General features: G+C 40.9%; 1 protein-coding gene across 1 annotated transcript in view; it reads right to left on the bottom strand.

Moving 5' to 3' along the window:
- The window catches only part of dzank1 (double zinc ribbon and ankyrin repeat domains 1), a 102,239-nt gene that overhangs the window by 40,823 nt on the left and 42,641 nt on the right, over positions 1–18,775 (bottom strand). Inside the window, exon 13 of the mRNA XM_043696847.1 lies at positions 14,622–14,844. Within this exon, the coding sequence (XP_043552782.1) occupies positions 14,622–14,844 (223 nt within the window). The remainder of the gene's footprint in view (positions 1–14,621; positions 14,845–18,775) is intronic.

The following is an 18,775-nucleotide window of genomic DNA, read 5'->3' as shown; positions in this document are numbered from 1 at the left end:
AAATTTTTGCTATAAATTCTGTGTTACGATCGAGCCCTCCACTATCACCTGATGAAGGAGCATCGCTCCGAAAGCTAGTGTGCTTCCAATTAAACCTGTTGGACTATAACCTGGTGTTGTGTGATTTTTAACTATGTTAATACAAGTTTGACGAGATTCGATCCAGCATCACATGATCAGAAACAGTGGAAGAGAGTCATTCGGTTCCTTAAGCCTATTCTGCTATTCAATTAGATCATCACAGGTAGGTATCTTAGCCCTAGGTACCTGCCTGTGTACAATAGCTCTTGATACCCTTTCCCCACAAAAATCTATCAATCTCAGTTTTGAAATATTCAATTGACCTATCTTCAATATCCTTTTGGAGATTTCTTTAGATTTCTTGACTTTAGCGCAGTGAGAACAACTAGCTGTCAATGCCAGCAAAACCGAGGAACACATTATTGACTTTCGGCAGGATGTTACTCATGCCCCCCCTACACATTAACAGCACAAAGGTGGAATGAGTGGAGTGTGTCAAGCTCATGGGAGTGGTCATCAACAAGTTTTCTTGGACTCTTCATATGGACACACTGGTTACAAAGGCCAAACAATGTCTCTTCTTCCTCAGGCAGCTGAGAAAATTTGGCATGATGACAAATACCCTTGCCATTTTTATAGGTGCGCCATCGAGAGCATTCTGTCTGGATGTATCACTACCTGGTATGGCAACTACACCATTCAAGATCAGAGACCGTTACAGAAAGTGGAGGACTCGGCTCGGGCAATTACAAAGGCCAACCTCCCATGATAGAATCCATCTACCAGGCCCGCTGTCAAGGAAAGGCCTCCAGCATTCTCAAAGTTCCATCACACCCTGGCAATGTTTTTCTACAACCTCTATCATCTGGGAAAAGGTACAGAAGCTGTAACACACGCACCAGCCAGTTTTGAAACAGTTTCTACCCTACTGTTGTTAGAATATTAATGGACTCACAAACTCTTAGCATTCGCCTGTACCTGCGTTTTTGTTTTCACCACTGTTTACCTATTATTTACTTATCTATGCTATTTAACTATTTGATCTGCCTGTATTGGTCACAAGACAAAGCTTCTCACTGTGCTTTGGTACATGTGACAATAAGTTCAATTCAAATTCAAAAGAATTGCTTCTTGATGTCACTTTGACTGGCCTAGTTCTAATTTTAAAATTATATTCCTAATTCTTGACTCACAGCCAGAAGAAACAGTTTCTCTCAATCTACCCCATCAAATCCTTCAAGCATCTTAAACAATTCAATTAAGCCGAAGGGATGGTGTCGTGGTAATGTCATTGGACTAGCAATCCATAAATACCATCTTTCGGGGACGTGAAATCTGAATTCAATAAAATCTGGAATAAGGAGTGACCGTGTAACAACTGCTAATTGTCATAAAAAAACGATCTGTTTCATTATTGCTCCTTAGAGAAGGAAATCTGCTGTTCTTATATAGTCTGGCCTACATGTGGCTGCAGAGGCAGAGCAGAACAGTGTGATAGACTGAACTGCCTCTTGGCAATTAGGGATGGGCAATAAATACTGGCTTTGCCAATGACACCCACATTCGATGAACAAATATTTTTAAAATCTTCTATATTCAAGAGAACACAGGCCTAATCTATCCCTGCTGTCTCTTCGGTTGGGTATCATTCTGGTGAATTTGCACTGCAATCGCACCAAAAGCTGATATATGCTTCTTCAGTTTCCAAAATGAAATGCAGTACTTTGAATGCAGTGGAGCAGTAATGGCGCCAAACACCTTGACTATCCAGTTTTACACATAACTGAGAAGTGAGCATTCAAACTACCATTACACCAAACTTTCAAGTATTGTATTTTCTGGAAATGGAATTTATGTTAAGTACAAAATGTAAACAGGCAGATTTAGGTGATTGAAGGGGTAACGGGAAACAAAAACAGCACTCACAAGGTTAAACATAGAAAGAGCTGATGACTAAAACAAATAAAAACCTTTAACTGCCTGGGGCTAATTATGTTCCCAAATAATAAAATGGAGCAGGATCGTACAAACAACTAAACAGAGTTCTGTGAAATACCAACTTACTTTTCTACTTCTGATATCAAGAATACAAAGGGCAGATATTAAACCTTTAGTCAAATACTTTTTCGCATATACCTCAGGAAAATAAGATTAAAATGTAGAGAAACATTCCTGTATTGAGGTACATAGCATTTGTTTTGTTAATATTCAACAAGAATAACTTTGAATATTTGTAGGTTTAACAGTAAAAAAAAACATATTTTACCACAGGTACAGTTAGAAGTTAAGGTTTTTTTTTAAACACTGCAAAGCAGATTTTACAAAGAAATGCATGGCAGAGTGCAAATGCTTGTTCAGACTGCAAGAACTCAATATGCTGTATGGATGACTGCAGGAAGGGTTTGATGCCAAAGGCAGTGACTAACAAAGAGCCCCACCTTTCTCTGGGAAAGTTCGTGCACTGGCCTGTATCTCACAAGCACTGGCAGGTACTGAGGGGCAGGGTAAAGATACAGCAATTTGTGTTAGATCTACATTCTTTGGAACTGGTTGCAAATAATATTGGGAGTGGCTTTGCTATTCTTAAAGTGAACAAAACACAAAAATGTCAAAAGCTTATAATGCAATTCAATCCAGAAGAACTATAACTAGATCAAATCTGAGTCTCTTTGGAAATAACATCACGGAGCTGTAATTATGGTTCAGAAAATTGCAGCAATGTGCTAATTTTCAAGGATAACATTTTGGACAATTTTAGATTCCATGTGATTCTGAAATTGTATAGTCATCATGAAGGGATTCTGATGCCCAAACAGCAATTGCTGAGTCAGTAGTAAATGTGAAGTTAAAACTGATCATGTATGACATTCTATGAATTGAGGTAAATCATTGCCATCACTGCTTACACCTGACACCCCATTTCATTCATATGAGAACTGGATGAGATCAAGCCTGCTCCATGAACTTGTCAGATCAAAGCTGATTTGTGACTCAACACCATTTATCTACCTTGCCTCGATACCCTTACGCCCCCGCCCAAAGAAAAAGTATTAATTGATCCTCTGCATCCGCAATCTTTTGAGGGAGAGGTTTCAGATTCCCACTATCTTTTGGTAAACTATATTGGCAAACCTGCTATTGGAGATAATCATATAGACACAATAGCACTGATGGTATTGTAGAACAGGTTGATTCCAGCTGGTTAAACCCCTCTCCTGATTCTATTTACAATGACTTAAATAGAAATGGAAAATAAGAGAACTATCTCAAGAGTGGCTGAACTGATAACCATTTTAGATTATTGCCCCAAGTTAAAATGAGCCCTACTGACACTAGTGCTGTCAGAGGTAGCATGACACTCCATGGGGGCGGGTTCTCTGTTTAGTGCCTCTGCCCTCTGGTGGCTTGTAGGCAGCATCTACCATCTGGGTGCAAAGAGGATATCCTAGCCTGCTCTTACATGTGAGGACAGATTTAAAGTCTTTGACCTAGATGTACTCTCCTCACTCTGGGGAAAATCCAGCTGCATGGCAAATTTGCAGGGGTGTCTTCAATACTGATTAGGAAGGAGTTCACTCAGCAAACATACCTACTACTGGTTAACCACACCATGCAACATAAATGGTTATGTTACACCATGTAACATAAATATAGTAAGATTGGCTCAGCAAGGCAATCAATAAATCTGTCAAGAGTTGTCACAGCTGATCTGGGCTGGCCAACACAATAAGATAGATGCAAACTTCTCTATTTTTTGGCTGAGGAAGCTAGTGCGAGAATCTGTCATGACTGGCAGACTGGTAATTTAAGAAATAAAAGTCCTCCTATGTTGCACTTTCACAATCTCAAGTGGATCTGACGACCATTTTAAACTGACATTGTGCGGCTATTGACTCATGGTGTGCTTCCCGTAAACATTTTGTAGTGGAATGTGATGGAAGGTAACCTTATCAACTATGTCCCAGAGCATGTTACAGTCAATGAAGTTCTTTTATAGTGTCATCATGATTGTTAAGAAAGAAATGCAGATGCCATTTGCACATTGAGATAATGACCTGTTCATTGACAGATGGCCAGGGCACCATTAAGAATCACCAACTGGGTTTTTAAAAAGATTGCTATGGTTTTTTAAACATCCAGCTAAGACGGCAGATCAGACATTAATTTAACATATCATGCAACAACACGGTAACACTGTGTTGTTTTTCAAACCATAGTCTCAGCCTGGATTACATGCTCAAATCTCTGAAGTGAGACTTGAACACGCATCTACCACAGTGGCATGAAAGCTACCAATAATGACACAATTGGCTCTGTGGCAAGAAAGATTCTGCCTTTGTTTTGCATTTTTCTGTAAGTATATGGAGAGTGCTAACTCAGCACTGGGGAAAAATAAACACCTGCAAAGCTCTACTCACACTCCATGTTGGACACATCACTACAATGTGGAGACGTGCAAAAAACATTAAAACACAACTGCAATGCTTTATGTGAAGAGTCAGCTTTTGGCTCCATTTTAAGGAACCACCTTCTTTGTAAGACAGATAAGCCCACACTGTGATTAGCTGACAACACCTACATCTTAGTAATGATTGCGGTTCCATGAGGCTCTTGAAAGGTAGTTCTGCATTCCTAACACATGACTTGTTTTGAGTTATGTATAAAAGCTGGATCCAAACCCTGCATGTTAATTATAGAGAAAAAGAAAACACGTGTAATCTGAAAAGAAAAAACAGTGACTCTTCTTCCATCAGTTGCACTTTATAATTCAAAGTAAATTTTAATGAAAATGTCAAAAACTGAAGTGAATTTTAAGGCTGGCATGTACCTGTTATTGCAATTAAGCCCTTAGTTTCATTGTACACTTCCTATTTACATCTCACCTGTCCTTTACCTATTTAGGGTCAGATGTGGTTCAATGAGAGTACTCTCATTCCTGGATCAGAAGATTGTGGTTGCAAGCCCCACTGAGTCTAGGGAGTGGAGCACAAAGTTGACACTCCAACACAGTATGGAAGACAGTTGCTATATTTTGTACATTCAACATTGACTACCCTTCAGAAGTATTCTACTGACTTTTAAAATGAATTGGATCCTAGAGTTGTGAAAGCACTTGTAAGTGTTCCTTTATTTTTTTTAAAAGTAACCTACCTGGTGCACCACATTAGGTCAGATGGTGGAATTTGAATTCAATAAAAGTCTGGAATTCATCCTGTCCTGCTCTGGGTATCATCATGGCCACAAAACCATCCCCAATTGTAGTGAAAACCCATTGGCTTCACTGGAAACGGTCATCCTTATCTTGTCTGATTCCACATCCACAACAATGTGGTTAACTCTCACATGCCTTCTGAAATGGCCCAGCAAGCTACTCAGCTGTATCAACTTCTGGACCATGTAGAAAGGAATGAAATCAGATGGAGATGCTGGCATCGACCTGGTACTGAAAACAACAAAAGAAAACACAACCCTGCTGACCTTGCAAAGTCCTCCATATTAACAACTGGGGGCAAGTGCTAAACTGAGACAGCTGTCTCACAGACTTGTCAAGCACCAGCCTGACAGTCATACTCATGGAATCATATGTCCCAAGCACCACTGTCACCTTCTCCATCTCTGGGTATGTTCTGCCCCACCAGCAAGACAGTCCTAGCAGAGTTGAAGGCACAGGTACAAATAGGGAGGGAGCTGCCCTATGAAGCCTCAACATGATTCGGGTCAAAGAATGGTGAGGAGCTCATCTGCTGATTACCACATATCCCATTCCTCTCCTGACTGATGAATCAGTATTCCTCCACGCACATCAAATCTGAAGGAAGCTTCGAGTGGGCAAGGCAGCAGAACGTACTCTGGTGGGCAACTTCAATGTCAATCACTACCAACCGAACTGGTTGAGTCTTTAACAGTGTCGCTACTGGACTGAGTCTGTGGCAGGTGGTGAGGGAATCAACAAGAGGGAAAAACATACTGAACACCATTCTCAGTAATCTGCCGGTTGAGTCTTTAACAGTGTCGCTACTGGACTGAGTCTGTGGCAGGTGGTGAGGGAATAACATACTGAACGCCATTCTCAGTAATCTGCCTGTCGCATATGCAGCTGCCATGACAACATTGGTAAGAGTGACCACCACATCGTCCTTGTAGAGACAAAGTCCTGTCTTCATATTACCTTCTATCATGTTGCATGATACTATTTACCACGTTAAACAATGCCGACTTTGAACAGATTTAGCAACTTGACTCAACTGGGCATGCTTGAGACTTTGATCACCTTGTATACATGTCTCTTTAATGGCTATTCAATCATACCCATTAATTCTATTTGGTCTGTTAAATCATCTATTTTATTCTGAATACCACACACATTTAAGGAAAGACCCTTTAATTTTGCCTTTTTATTATATTTTTTCTCCTGTTGATCCTAGTTGCTGCTTTTTTATGCTTGTATAGTCTGTTTCTTCCCATCCCACTCTGGGTATCATCATCAAAACAGTCGTTATCCAATTTTGCCATATCCTTTTGCTTGATGAGACTGTGGATCCTCTCTTCAAAACCATACTCCCAATAATTAGCTTAAAGTGCTCTCTACAATACTAGTTACATGATCTGCCAGGACACTGGTCCTAGCATGGTTCAAGTGAAGCCCATTCCATCACAACAGATTCCTTTTATCCCAGTAATGTTGTCTGTGTCCTAGGAACAGAAACCCATTCCTGCTATGCCACTCTAAGTCATGTATTTAAGTCCTTGACTTTATATACAAATTGTTAATTTGCCTGTGGATTCAGCAGTAATCCAGAGATGATGTTTTTTAGTTTAGGCTCATACCAACATAATCCCCTTTCTAGTTCTATCAATGTGAGCGGTATCACTGTGGATGACAACATCTGGATCACTACTCTCTGACTCCAAGTTTCTCTCCAACCCCAAGGAGATGTTCTTAACCATGGCACCATGCAGGCAACACAGCCTCCTGGACTCACGCTCATTGTGCAGAGAACGGCCTATATCCTCTAAATTATACTGTACTGTCTCTATAAATGCACATTAAAACCTTGCTTAATTATAGTCATCATTCCCCAGCTTTTGAGTTGTGTCTCAGACTATCAAACTGACGTACAAAAAGGGAGTTGCACCTTGTACACTGTTGCTTTAAATCCACAAAATCATTGCAAATGATCTGGTCATTTATTGCATGATGTTTATAGAACTATGTTGGGTACAAAATGGCTGCTATGTTTTGTATGTTAATCAATGGCTACACTGTTCATTGCATCAATTAAGGTTTGAGTGCAGATGGGTGGGGGAGGGCTGATTGGATAATTCATTGTTCACATCCCATGCACAGATAAAACAAAAATGACTGGTGAAATTTTAAAATGTCACTTTAAAGTATGGTCTTGATACCATCATTTTCAAACACAGAGCACAAGTTATTCAGTGCCCGAAGTGGCTGTATCCAGAGTTGATGAGAAGAAAGCTCTAGTTTCCATGAAGGATGCCAAGGAAGCACAGGACGTTAAGAGAAAAAGATACAGAAAAAAAATTATTCCATTATTATGCCTCCAATGGAGGTTAATCCTGACATGGATACAGCCTCTAAGGCCATCATCATGCACTCATTCATCAATGATATTTGAGAACATCGCAGTTGACATCTCCTCCCTGGATGCCCCATTACAACGGCACACTGCCATCGGTTCCTGCTGTGCACCAGTGGCTGCATAAGGAGCCAGCTAAGTACACTGTTTTGGAAGGGATAAAGGCAGTGACAAAAAAACACCAGCTGCAAGTAATCGTTCACATTGTACAGGTCTTTCTGCTATAATGTGCGTTTCGTTAACGTGAATTCGCCATATTGATGAATTGGGGATACTGTTTAAACATACAAACTTTTAAAATGAGTGTCGGCTGTAACGCCATTACATTGTCAACAATTTAAGTACAATTTCTATAGAACGATTTTTCTATCATTCGGGGTTGCACAAGAAAGCAACCATCGTGTTATTGAAGAACTACCTGTATAGAAAAAAACACAGACTCCCAGATCACACTTATTTTCTGTGGCTTTAAGGAGTCAGTGTGCCATGGACATACAGAATATGTCAGGTTGCAGAAACTTTCCATCACTTGTACAGACTACACCTCAAAGTTTGGCTATAGATCAGGAATGTGGGGGTTCAAGTGCAACAATTTGGTGCAGAAGCAGATGAGCAGATTGGATTTGGGTCTGCTCCCAGCCCTGGCTGAGATGGCCATAAATAATTTCAGGCAACCAGTGGCTAAGGGGGTTCATTGGGTTTAACTGCCTGCCTCTCTTCTGCAGTTAGATCCATACGTGTCCCTGGAGATGAAGCATATCAAACAATGATGAGTCAGAATACAGAAAGGAGATAGGGGGCTTGGTGATGTGGTACAATGATATCAACCTCTCTCTCTGTGTCAGCAAAACAAAAGAAAACATCTTTTGGGTTGAGAGCATCAAGTTTCTAGGAGTGACAATAACCAGCAACTTGTCTTGGATTTCCCATGTAGATGCAACAGTCAAGATGGCACAATAACACCTCTTCTTCAGGCGGCTCAGGAAATTTGGCATGTTCATAAGGACTGTCACCAACTTTTACAGATGCACCATAGAAAGTATACTATCTAGGTGGATAATGGCCTGGTATGGCAACTGCTCTGCCCAAGACCATAAGAAACTACAGAAGGTTGTAGGCACGGCCCAGACCATCATGGAAGCCATCCATAGATTCCATTTACAACTCTCTTCACCACGGAAAGGCTGCGAGCATCATCCAAAACCCATCCCACCACAGTAATGCTCTCCTGCAACCTCTTCCATCAGGCAGAAGATACAGAAGCTTGAACGCATGCACCAACAGGTTCAAGAACAACTTCTTTCCTGCCGTTATTAGACAGATTAATGGACTCTCCAACTTCAAATAATGTTGATCTTGTTAATGCTGATTTTGTCTCATGCACATCCTGTGTGATGTAACCTGTATGCCTCATTCTGTGCAAGTTTTCTTTTTCACCCTATGATCTGTGAGTCCTTGCTTACTATGATCTGCCTGTACTGCTTGCAAACATAGCTTTTCACTGTACAGAGGTACATGTGACAATAAATCAAATCAATTAGTCAAAAAAAAATGCATGTGACATCAACCAAAGCACATGAGCCTTTCCACAACCAGAGTACCGCAGCAGTCGGTGTGCCCCGTTCATTCTGGAAATGTTACTTTTAATTTAATGACTTTCTCTTGTAGACCCTGTTTTGTTGCAATAATGTGAAAGTGCCCTTTAAGGGGTTGATAACTTGTTTTTTTTAACTGATTACAAGTATAAAGAAACATTTATTGACTCTGGTGGCATGTTTCTAGAGTTAGAGCTAGACGTTTCAATTTCTCACTTGGTTAATAAATCTAAAAGTAAGTAAACATTGATTTCTGGTCTCTCCATTCACCCACTGGCTGCAAAAAGTTTAACATATACTGCCAAAAAAAAAAACCCTTATTGCCTGCAAATCTCCTCGGTTTATCCTCAGGCTGTAAAAGGTGCTATATAAATGACAAGTGTTCTTTTCTATTATGGATAGCTACTGGAGAGATTATAAACAGTGTTACTAACTGATCAGTTCTCTGGAAGACAGATTTACCAAAAAAATGCAGAAGTCAAAGAAATAATATTGTAATATCTTTGAGTGGTGTGGTTTTCAAGTTTCCAGTTACCTCAAGTAAGGCAAAGATCAGACGCAATATTTACATGGGCATCAAGGGACATAAAAGTGGATAAACAGCATTAATATAGAAATCTGCCAAGACAGAACTTTAGAGATTGAATGGTCTATGTCTGTTCTTATTTTCCACAAAATGAGATCTGAATTCCTAACATTATTTATCTTATGCACATTTGTCGCTACAGAAACAATACCTTCCGAGCAGCAGTTTTTTTATTTGATGGTAGAAATCCTCATGATGTGCATATTGCCTATTATGAAATTAACCCAAAAGTAGACATGGAAAACACTCGTTTATCAGTACCATCTTACTATACCCTAGTGATACAGGCAAGGATATATTCACCAGTTGAATCTCACCCAATGTTATTCAGTCCAGAGAACCTTCACAAGGCAATCCATGTCATGTTCTCTTCTCATAGAGTTTCATCTTGAAGAGGTAATCCAAGGCACACCTCGTCCTACCAAAGTGAATTAGATCAGGTTCCAACCACAGTAATATTTTATTCCATGAAATCTCCACGAAAAGAGGTTGAGGCAGTTAGGATTGCATTTGCCGGAGTTCAGAAGGATGAGGGGAGATCTCATAGAAACCTATAAAATTCCAACAGGAAGAGACAAGGTGGATGCAGGAAGAATGTTCCAAATAGTGAAGGAGTTCCGAACCAGGAGTCACAGTCTGAGGATGGGAAGTAGGTCATTAGCACAGAGGAGAAATTTTTTCACCCAGACTGGTGAGCCTGCAGAAGTTGTGACCACAGAACACAGTCAACTCCAAAACATTGTGATTTTAAGGAATTGGATATAGCACTTGGGGCTAAAGAGTTCAAAAGATATGGGGAAAGAAACAAGAATAGCCTATTGAGTTGGACTATCAGCTATGATATAATGAATGGTGGAGAGGGCTCAAAGGCCCCTACTCTTGCTCTATTTTTGATGTTTCTATGAAAATAGTCTACACCAACTGTTCACCAGGAGTACTGTCCTATCCCCCAGTCCAGGCACTCCATACATACATTTGAGACACCACCTCGTGCTCCACCTCCTTCAAGACTTTTGCTTCCCTGGCCCCCAATGCCTTATCTTCACCATGGACATCCCGTCCTAGTCACATCCATCCGCCATGACCACGGTCTCCAAGCCCTCTGTTTTTCCCTCTCTCGACATCCCTGCCAGTACCCTTCCACTGACAATCTTATTCATTTGGCTGAACTGGTTCTCACCCACAAAAATTTCTCCTTTGAATCCCCCCACTTCCTCCAGACGCAAGAGGGAGCCATGGGCACCCGCATGGGGCCTAGTTATGCCTGTCTCTTTGTCGGTATGTGGAACGGTCCATCTTCTGCAGTTACACCAGCACCATTTCCCACCTCTTTCTCCACTACATTGATGACTGCATTGGCGCCACCTTATTCCCAATTCCCAATATACAGTTTATTCCCAATTCCTCCGCCTCCTCCGCATTTGCTCCCAGGAGGACCAGTTCCACCACAGAAAACACTAGATGGCATCTTTCTTTAATCACCACAATTTCCCCTCCCACGTGGTTGATGGTGCCCTCCAGCTCATCTCATCCACTTCCTGCGCTTTCGCCCTCGAACTCCAGCCCTCTAACCGCAACAAGGACAGAATCCCCCTGGTCCTCACCTTCCACCCCACGAACCTCCGTATACATCGCATCATCCTCAGCCATTTCCGCCACCTACAAACGGACCCCACCACCAGAGATATATTTCCCTCCCCACCCTTATCCATTTTCTGTAAAGACTGTTCCCTCCGCGACTCCCTCGTCACGTCCATGCCCAACTCTCCTCCTCCTCGGATGCTGCCTGACCTGCTGTGCTTTTCCAGCACCACACTGTTTTAAACATTACCCTATCTGAACTCGAGCTTTAGTGGAGGCCATCCAGTTCTAGTCACTCAGTAATTGCAAGTAGCACTGTTTCTTGAATGTTTACTGTACTGTAATTCCATTACATTTGGTCATTAGAATTTCACAAGCTTAGTGTCTCCATTCTTAACAATGCCTTTGCATCAGTGGAGCAGAAACTGTAAAAAGTAGAGCTGTGTTGCTAAATACATTAGTCATCAGCTACACTTAGCTTACAGCAAAGCGACATGTGGCCAACTGGAAGGCATGTGGCTAGGTGCATTTCTGATTAGTTTCAAAAATGCACAATATACAGTGCTGGCTATGATCGTAAACTTGAATGATGTTTTCTGCATTATAGAAAAATAATGAGATGAAAGATATAGAGTGGGCAATCATTTTTGATCATAGAGCTTCTTACTGTCTTAAGTTAAAAATTACGCAATACCAGGTTTTAGTCCAACAGGTTTATTTGGAAGCACAAGCTTTCGGAGCGCCGCTCCTTCATCAGGTGGAGTATAGGATCGCAAGACACAGAATTTATAGCAAAAGTTTACAGTGTGATATAACTGAAATTATATATTGAAAAAGACCTGGATTGTTTGTTGAGTCTGTCATCTTTTAGAATGAACATGTTCATAGGGCGAGGGCGAGGGTTAGGGTTAGAGTTAGAGTGATGGCACAGTGGTTAGCGCTGCTGCCTCACAGCGACAGAGACCGGGGTTCAATTTCGGCCTCAGGCGACTGACTGTGTGGAGTTTGCACATTCTCCCTGTGTCTGCGTGGGTTTTCTCCAGATGCCCCGGTTTCCTCCCACAGTCCAAAGATGTGCAGGTTAGGTGAATTGGCCCTGCTAAATTGCCCGTAGTGTTAGGTGAATGGGTAAATGTAGGGGAGTGGGTATGGGTGGGTTGCGCTTCGGCGGGTCGGTGTGAACTTGTTGGCCCCAAGGGCCTGTTTCCACACTGTAAGTAATCTAATTTCCGTTCTTTCATTTGTAAATTCCAGAACTTTCTTAAAGTTACATTCTCAAGTGAACTTTAACAATAGGTGCCATGCTGGTCCAGATAATGCACTTAAGGTGTGAGGTGTCTTGTGTGAGGCTGTCTGTGCCCCAATGTTCAGACTGACTAAATAAGGGATTTACAGAATCTTATATGGATTCATGCAGTTTTTGAGCAAAATAAAATGAAATTCTACAAGTACAAATTCACCCCACAAACTTATATGTGTGTGCGTACATGTCGGTGCGTGCACGCGAGGGGGGTATGAGTGTCTGTGTGTGTGTACGCGCATGTGGGTGTCTGCGCACGAGGGTGTATGTGGGTCTATGAGAGAGTGTGAATGCATATGTATGTGAGTGTGAGTGTAAACGGTTATAAGTCTGTGAGTGGGTGCTCGTGGGTCTGTAGGGTGTGTGTGTGTTCACCTGTAGTGTGACATAAACCCAAGGTCCTGGTTGACGCCAATCACATGGATACCAAACATGGCTACGAGCCTCTGCTCGGTCACTTTGCTTTGTTGCCTGTCCCAAAGTCTGTATTGGAGGATGGTCACCCAAAAGTCTGAGGTCGAATGTCCCGGAGCGCTGAAGTGTTCTCCGATTGGGAGGGAACAATCCTGTCTGTTGATTGTTGTGCAGTATCCATTCATCCGTTATCCGTTGCTGTATCATGCCTCAAGGCATCCTTGACTGGCCAAGTCACATCAGTACCTGCCACGCACATGGTGGGTGGTGTCCCCACGTATGATGGTGGTATCCTTGTTGACACTGACACATCTTGCAGCGTCTGAGATGTGTCAGTGTCGACACGGATATCACCATTACATGTGGGGACACCACCCACCATGTAAGTGGCAGGTACTCATATGACTCGGCCAACGTTGTTTATCTGATACACTGCAGGCAAGGATGCCCTGAGGCATGGTACTTTGGTGAGACTGAGCAGAGGATATGGCAATGGATAAATGCACACCGCACAACAATCAACAGACAGGATTGCTCCCTCCCCGTCGGAGAACACTTCAGTGGTCCAGGACATTCAACCTCAGACCTTCAGGTGATCATCCCCCAGTGTGGACTTCGGGACAGGCAACAATGCAAAGTGTCTGAGCAGAGGCTGATAGCCAAGTTCGGTACCCATGGGGATGGCCTCAATAGGGACCTTGGATTCATGTCACACTGCAGGTGACACCATTGCACCACACACACACACACACACACACAAAGTTTGTGGGGCGAATTTGTACTTGCAGAATTACATTTTATTTTGCTCAAAAACTGCATGAATCCACATAAGATTCTGTAAAGCCCTTTTTTAGATTAGAGACAGTCTGAACATTGTGGCACAGACAGCCTCACACCTTCAATGCACTATCTGGGCCAACATGGCACCTATTGTTAAAGTTCACTTGAGAATGTAACTTTAAAAAAGTTCTGGAATTTACATATGAAAGAACCGAAATGAACATGTTCATTCTAAAAGATGAGAGACTCAACAAACTATCTAGGTCTTTTTCAATATATAATTTCAGTTACATCACACTGTAAACTTTTGCTTTAAATCCTGTGTCTTACGATCTTATACTCCACGACCACCTGATGAAGGAGCAGTGTTCCAAAAGCTAGTGCTTACAAATAAACCTGATAGCCTACAACTAGGTGTCATGTGATTTTTAACTTTGTACAGCCCGTTCCAACACCGGCACCTGAAAATCTTTACTGTCTTGGTTATTTAAATGTGGAAGCTGTCTGTTCAGTCAGTAAACACAGGAAGTACATTTACCTCTGCTGTGTACATGTAAGCAAGGTCTTTTATGCTAAAATGAATGCATCGCAGCTAAAACAATGTTACTGTTGCCACACCTATGTTGACTCAGTGATTGTTATTGGACATGATAGAATTGTAGTATGTTAAGTAGGGTCTGCTTAAACTGGATGCTGTATCCTAGATACGTTTGGATTTCAAGCATATAAGCAACATTACGCACCCCTTCCAGGGCTGATGGCTGTTAGAAGGGGACGTCGATCGGTCATCTTCTGCTGTCTTTCTTGTTCCATTATGACTTCCATCTCCTTCTTCTCCAGCATCTTACAGGATGGGTAAAATAGACCAACCGTTTGGGTGCTTTGGTCCTTCTTAGATTCCAACCCCAGCCTCTGTAGTGGGATAGTCAAAGGTTGCCAGATTGGAGAAGAATGCAGATCTGTGGTCTTCAGGGCAAAAAATATAATAGAAATGAGATGATGTTTTGAATGTCTTTAGGGCTTGTAACCATGAGAGAGAAATTGCAACTAATTGTGTTAGAGGTCAATCTTTAATATGTATTTTTAAAGTTCTTGTTCAAGCTATTTTAACAGAATAGATAACCGTTAGAAAAAAAACTTGTATTTATATAGCATCTTACACAAGATTGCAATTTGCTTTACAGACAATTATGTATTTGTGCAGCATTTATTTTGTTGTAATCCAAGAAAGGGGACAATTACTTGCTGATAATGACGAGAATAGCTATTTGGAATCATGTACATGGAGTGATAGGACACTAAGAAAAACCTGCTCTCTCCTGAAGTGTTTTGAGACATTTTATGCCCAACAATTAGTGCAGACGAGGCTTCAGACTGACATTTTGCACAGAAGACAGCACCTCCAACAGGACAGCACTCCTTCACTGGTCTGTGCTTAACTCTTTGAAAACCGATGAATCCAAAACCTTTTGATTCAGAGCCACAGGTGTTAACTGATAAAGTTTCACACCTAAAATTGTCTTTGTCAATCTAATAAAACTACACTGCTACAGAGCCACAAATTACAACCAATTTTATTGCACCAAATTTGCTGTTAGGTCAAGTTAATCTCAAAATCAACTTTGACAAAGGCATGGTTTAATTAATAACATTAGACTTTAGACTGTATTACTAGACATACAACTGAAATGCTATATAAAACATATGGAAGCACTGATGATAACACATTCAATACTCAAGGCAATTTAAACCTGCCGTTAATGGACTTTGAGATAAGTGTATCATGGATTCCAAAGGTGAAAGATTAAATGGAAGTTGGATTATAAACAGGTTCTGTATTTAGGTGGTTAAAAAGCTTTTAACAAATATTACTCAAGGTGGCTATAGGTAAAAACTCATTTCAATGATTAGAGGCAACATTGTGCCAGCATTCACATAATTGAACTTTCCATGTTTACAGTAACAAAAGATAAATACACAGATAGAAGTCAGGGCTGCTTTTTAAACAAATTGTGTTTTTGGATGAGACAAACTGTATAGTCATCGGCTGACAGCGTATCATTTTACACAACCTAATCCAACTACCCCCCCCGCTCCCTCCAACTTTGCTGAACTTTATAATTAAAGCTTAACAGTAAAACTGTAGCACTGAGATTTATGCTTCCAAAAATGTCAAACCCTTCAGTAGATAATTATAAGAGAAAAATCAATGGATGCATTGCTGCCATATGCAAGCTTGAGCTGCCCCAAAGCAGTTATGCCAAAATGAGTGTGACTCCTAACAACTCAAGTCATCTAATGAGTTGCTCATTACTGAACAGTAACTGATGCCAGGAGGTGAGATGAAGTAAGGTGGGAGGAAGGCAGAACGGAGCACAAACACTGGCATAGATAAGTTGAATTGACTGACTCATTTTGGTGCTAGAAGTTCTTTGCAATGTGAGTTGTTGGAGTTTGCACTAATCCAGCATTTGTCCACTTCCAGAACTTTTCCTAAAATTATTTCATGAGGTAAGCCTACTTGGTCAAACAAAAGCAAATGCAAAAGTGAAACAAATGAAAGTTGTTGCAAGTGTATTTTTATGCCTCTATCTTTTCTGATCTAGTGCAACAAGACCAGGAAGGGGACCAGGAAGAATGCTTTTAAAAATAAACTCTGTCTTTCAGATGCTATATCATTTGCATATTTATATGATTTAAAGTATTTTCACTGTTTATAAAATTTTTCTTTAATGCTTTCTCAATTAAGTCATCCTCTTCTTACACAGCCAACAAGAAACTAAACGTAAATTGCTTGAAACTGTAATTCACTGATCTGTTAAATGTACAATATGATCGTAAAGTCTCACAATAGAAGTCTGTTTTACAGACAATGAAATAGCACAGGATAGAAAAACAAACAATTCAACTTAGACCTGATACCGGTTTAGCATAATATGCAGCTGTTATTCAGACTCTGAAAATAATAACCAATTTTTTTTTAAACAAGGGAACAGTCTGCCATCCTGTGGCTTGAAATGGAAATTATCCATCAGCAGCGTAAAACTGCATTCAAACTATATACGTTTTCCATAATTGAAAGCTTTTCATGCCCATACCTATATATTAAACCCAATACCTACGTTTGAAGTCAATTTGATATTTGCTGTTGTGCAGCAAGGCATATAAAAAGGACACTTTTCTTTTGTATAATTACTGGTATCAGGTGAAATAATTGCTGAACAGAAGTCAGCCATGACCACCTGCAGGTGGAGAAAATGACTTTTTTTTGTTTTCACACTGCACTTCATGAACTCAGGATATCCTAAAGAATGTTACAGCAGAAAGTGAGGACTGCAGACACTGGACATGTCACCATTGTTCCTTAGGCTTTGACTTTGCCAACAAGTCTGTTATGTGGCACATTTGCAAGTGCATTTTGGAAGACCATGTGCAATGCATCAAACGCAATACCCTCAGAAACCTTCTCTGTTACCTTGTCTTTATATCCTCTTTAGTCACAAGAAAGGTCCCAAAGGACTTGAGAATAGCCAATGTTGTTCCTTTGTTTAAAAGGGGCAACAGGGATATTCCAGGAAATTACAGACTGGTGAGCCTTACATCCGTGGTAGAGAAATTATTGGAGAAGATTCTTAGGCATAGGATTTACTGACATTTGGAAATATTTGGACTTATCAATGATAGTCCCACAAACTTGACAGATTTTTTTTGAGAAACTGACATAGATGATTGATGAGAGCAGGGTAGTAGATATTGTCGTTAAGGATTTTAGAAAGGCCTTTGACATGATCCCTCATGGCAGGTTGATCCCTCATGGCAAGATGAAGCCATATGGGATCTGCGGTGAGTTGGTAAGATGGATACAGAACTGGCTTAGTCATAGAAGACAGATAGTAGTGGTGGAATGGTATTTTTCTGACTGGAGATACGTGACCAATATGTTCTAAAAACACTCAAAAAGGATAAGAACATAATCCTACTACCAGCAGGTAAAGGCAGAATAACGGCTATTATGGGCAAGATTGAATACATTCAAAAAGCAGAGAAATTACTTGCAGATACCGACACCAACCTATAGAGGGAGTATGACCACATGCCCCAGGTAACCAATAGAATAAACAGCACACTACAGAACCTACAAAAAACACAGACTGATAACCTGGACAGACCCACAAAAGATGATGCCAGAAGGCAACAACATCCTAAGATTTTATGGATTACCTAAGGTACACTGACATACCACTTCGACCTATTGTGGTACTTCCAAGAATTCCATGGCATAAACTGGCAAATGAACCCAATAGTCAGAGGGAAATTGAGAAACAAACTTGCAAGGAGAACTCAGCTATCTGTAAGAATAATAGGGTAGTTATGGTAGGGGATTTTAACTTTCCAAACAGACTTGGGACTGCCATAGTGTTAAAGGTTTAGATGGAGAGGAATTTCTTAAGTGTGTACAAGACAATTTTCTGATTCAGTATGTGGATGTACCTATTAGAGAAGTTGCAAAACTAGACCTACTCTTGGGAAATAAGGCAGGGTAAGTGACTGAGGTGTCAGTGGGGGAGCACTTTGGGGCCAGCGACCATAATTCTATCCGTTTTAAAATAGTGATGGAAAAGAATAGACCCCAGATTTAAAATTTGAAGGTCTAAATTGGAGAAAGGCCAATTTTGACGGTATTAGGCAAGAACTTTCAAAAGCTGATTGGAGGCAGATGTTCACAGGTAAAGGGACGGCTGGAAAATGGGAAGCCTTCAGAAATGAGATAACAAGAATCCAGAGAAAGTATATTCCTGTCAGGGTGAAAGGGAAGGCTGGTAGGTATAGGGAATGCTGGATGACTAAAGAAATTGAGGGTTTGGTTAAAGAAAAAGAAGGAAGCATATGTCAGATA

The sequence above is a fragment of the Chiloscyllium plagiosum genome, chromosome 9 (genome assembly GCF_004010195.1).
Source record: "Chiloscyllium plagiosum isolate BGI_BamShark_2017 chromosome 9, ASM401019v2, whole genome shotgun sequence".
Lineage (NCBI taxonomy): Eukaryota > Metazoa > Chordata > Chondrichthyes > Orectolobiformes > Hemiscylliidae > Chiloscyllium > Chiloscyllium plagiosum.
Note: the sequence above shows the minus strand (reverse complement) of the source record. Positions and strands in the feature narration are given on the sequence as shown.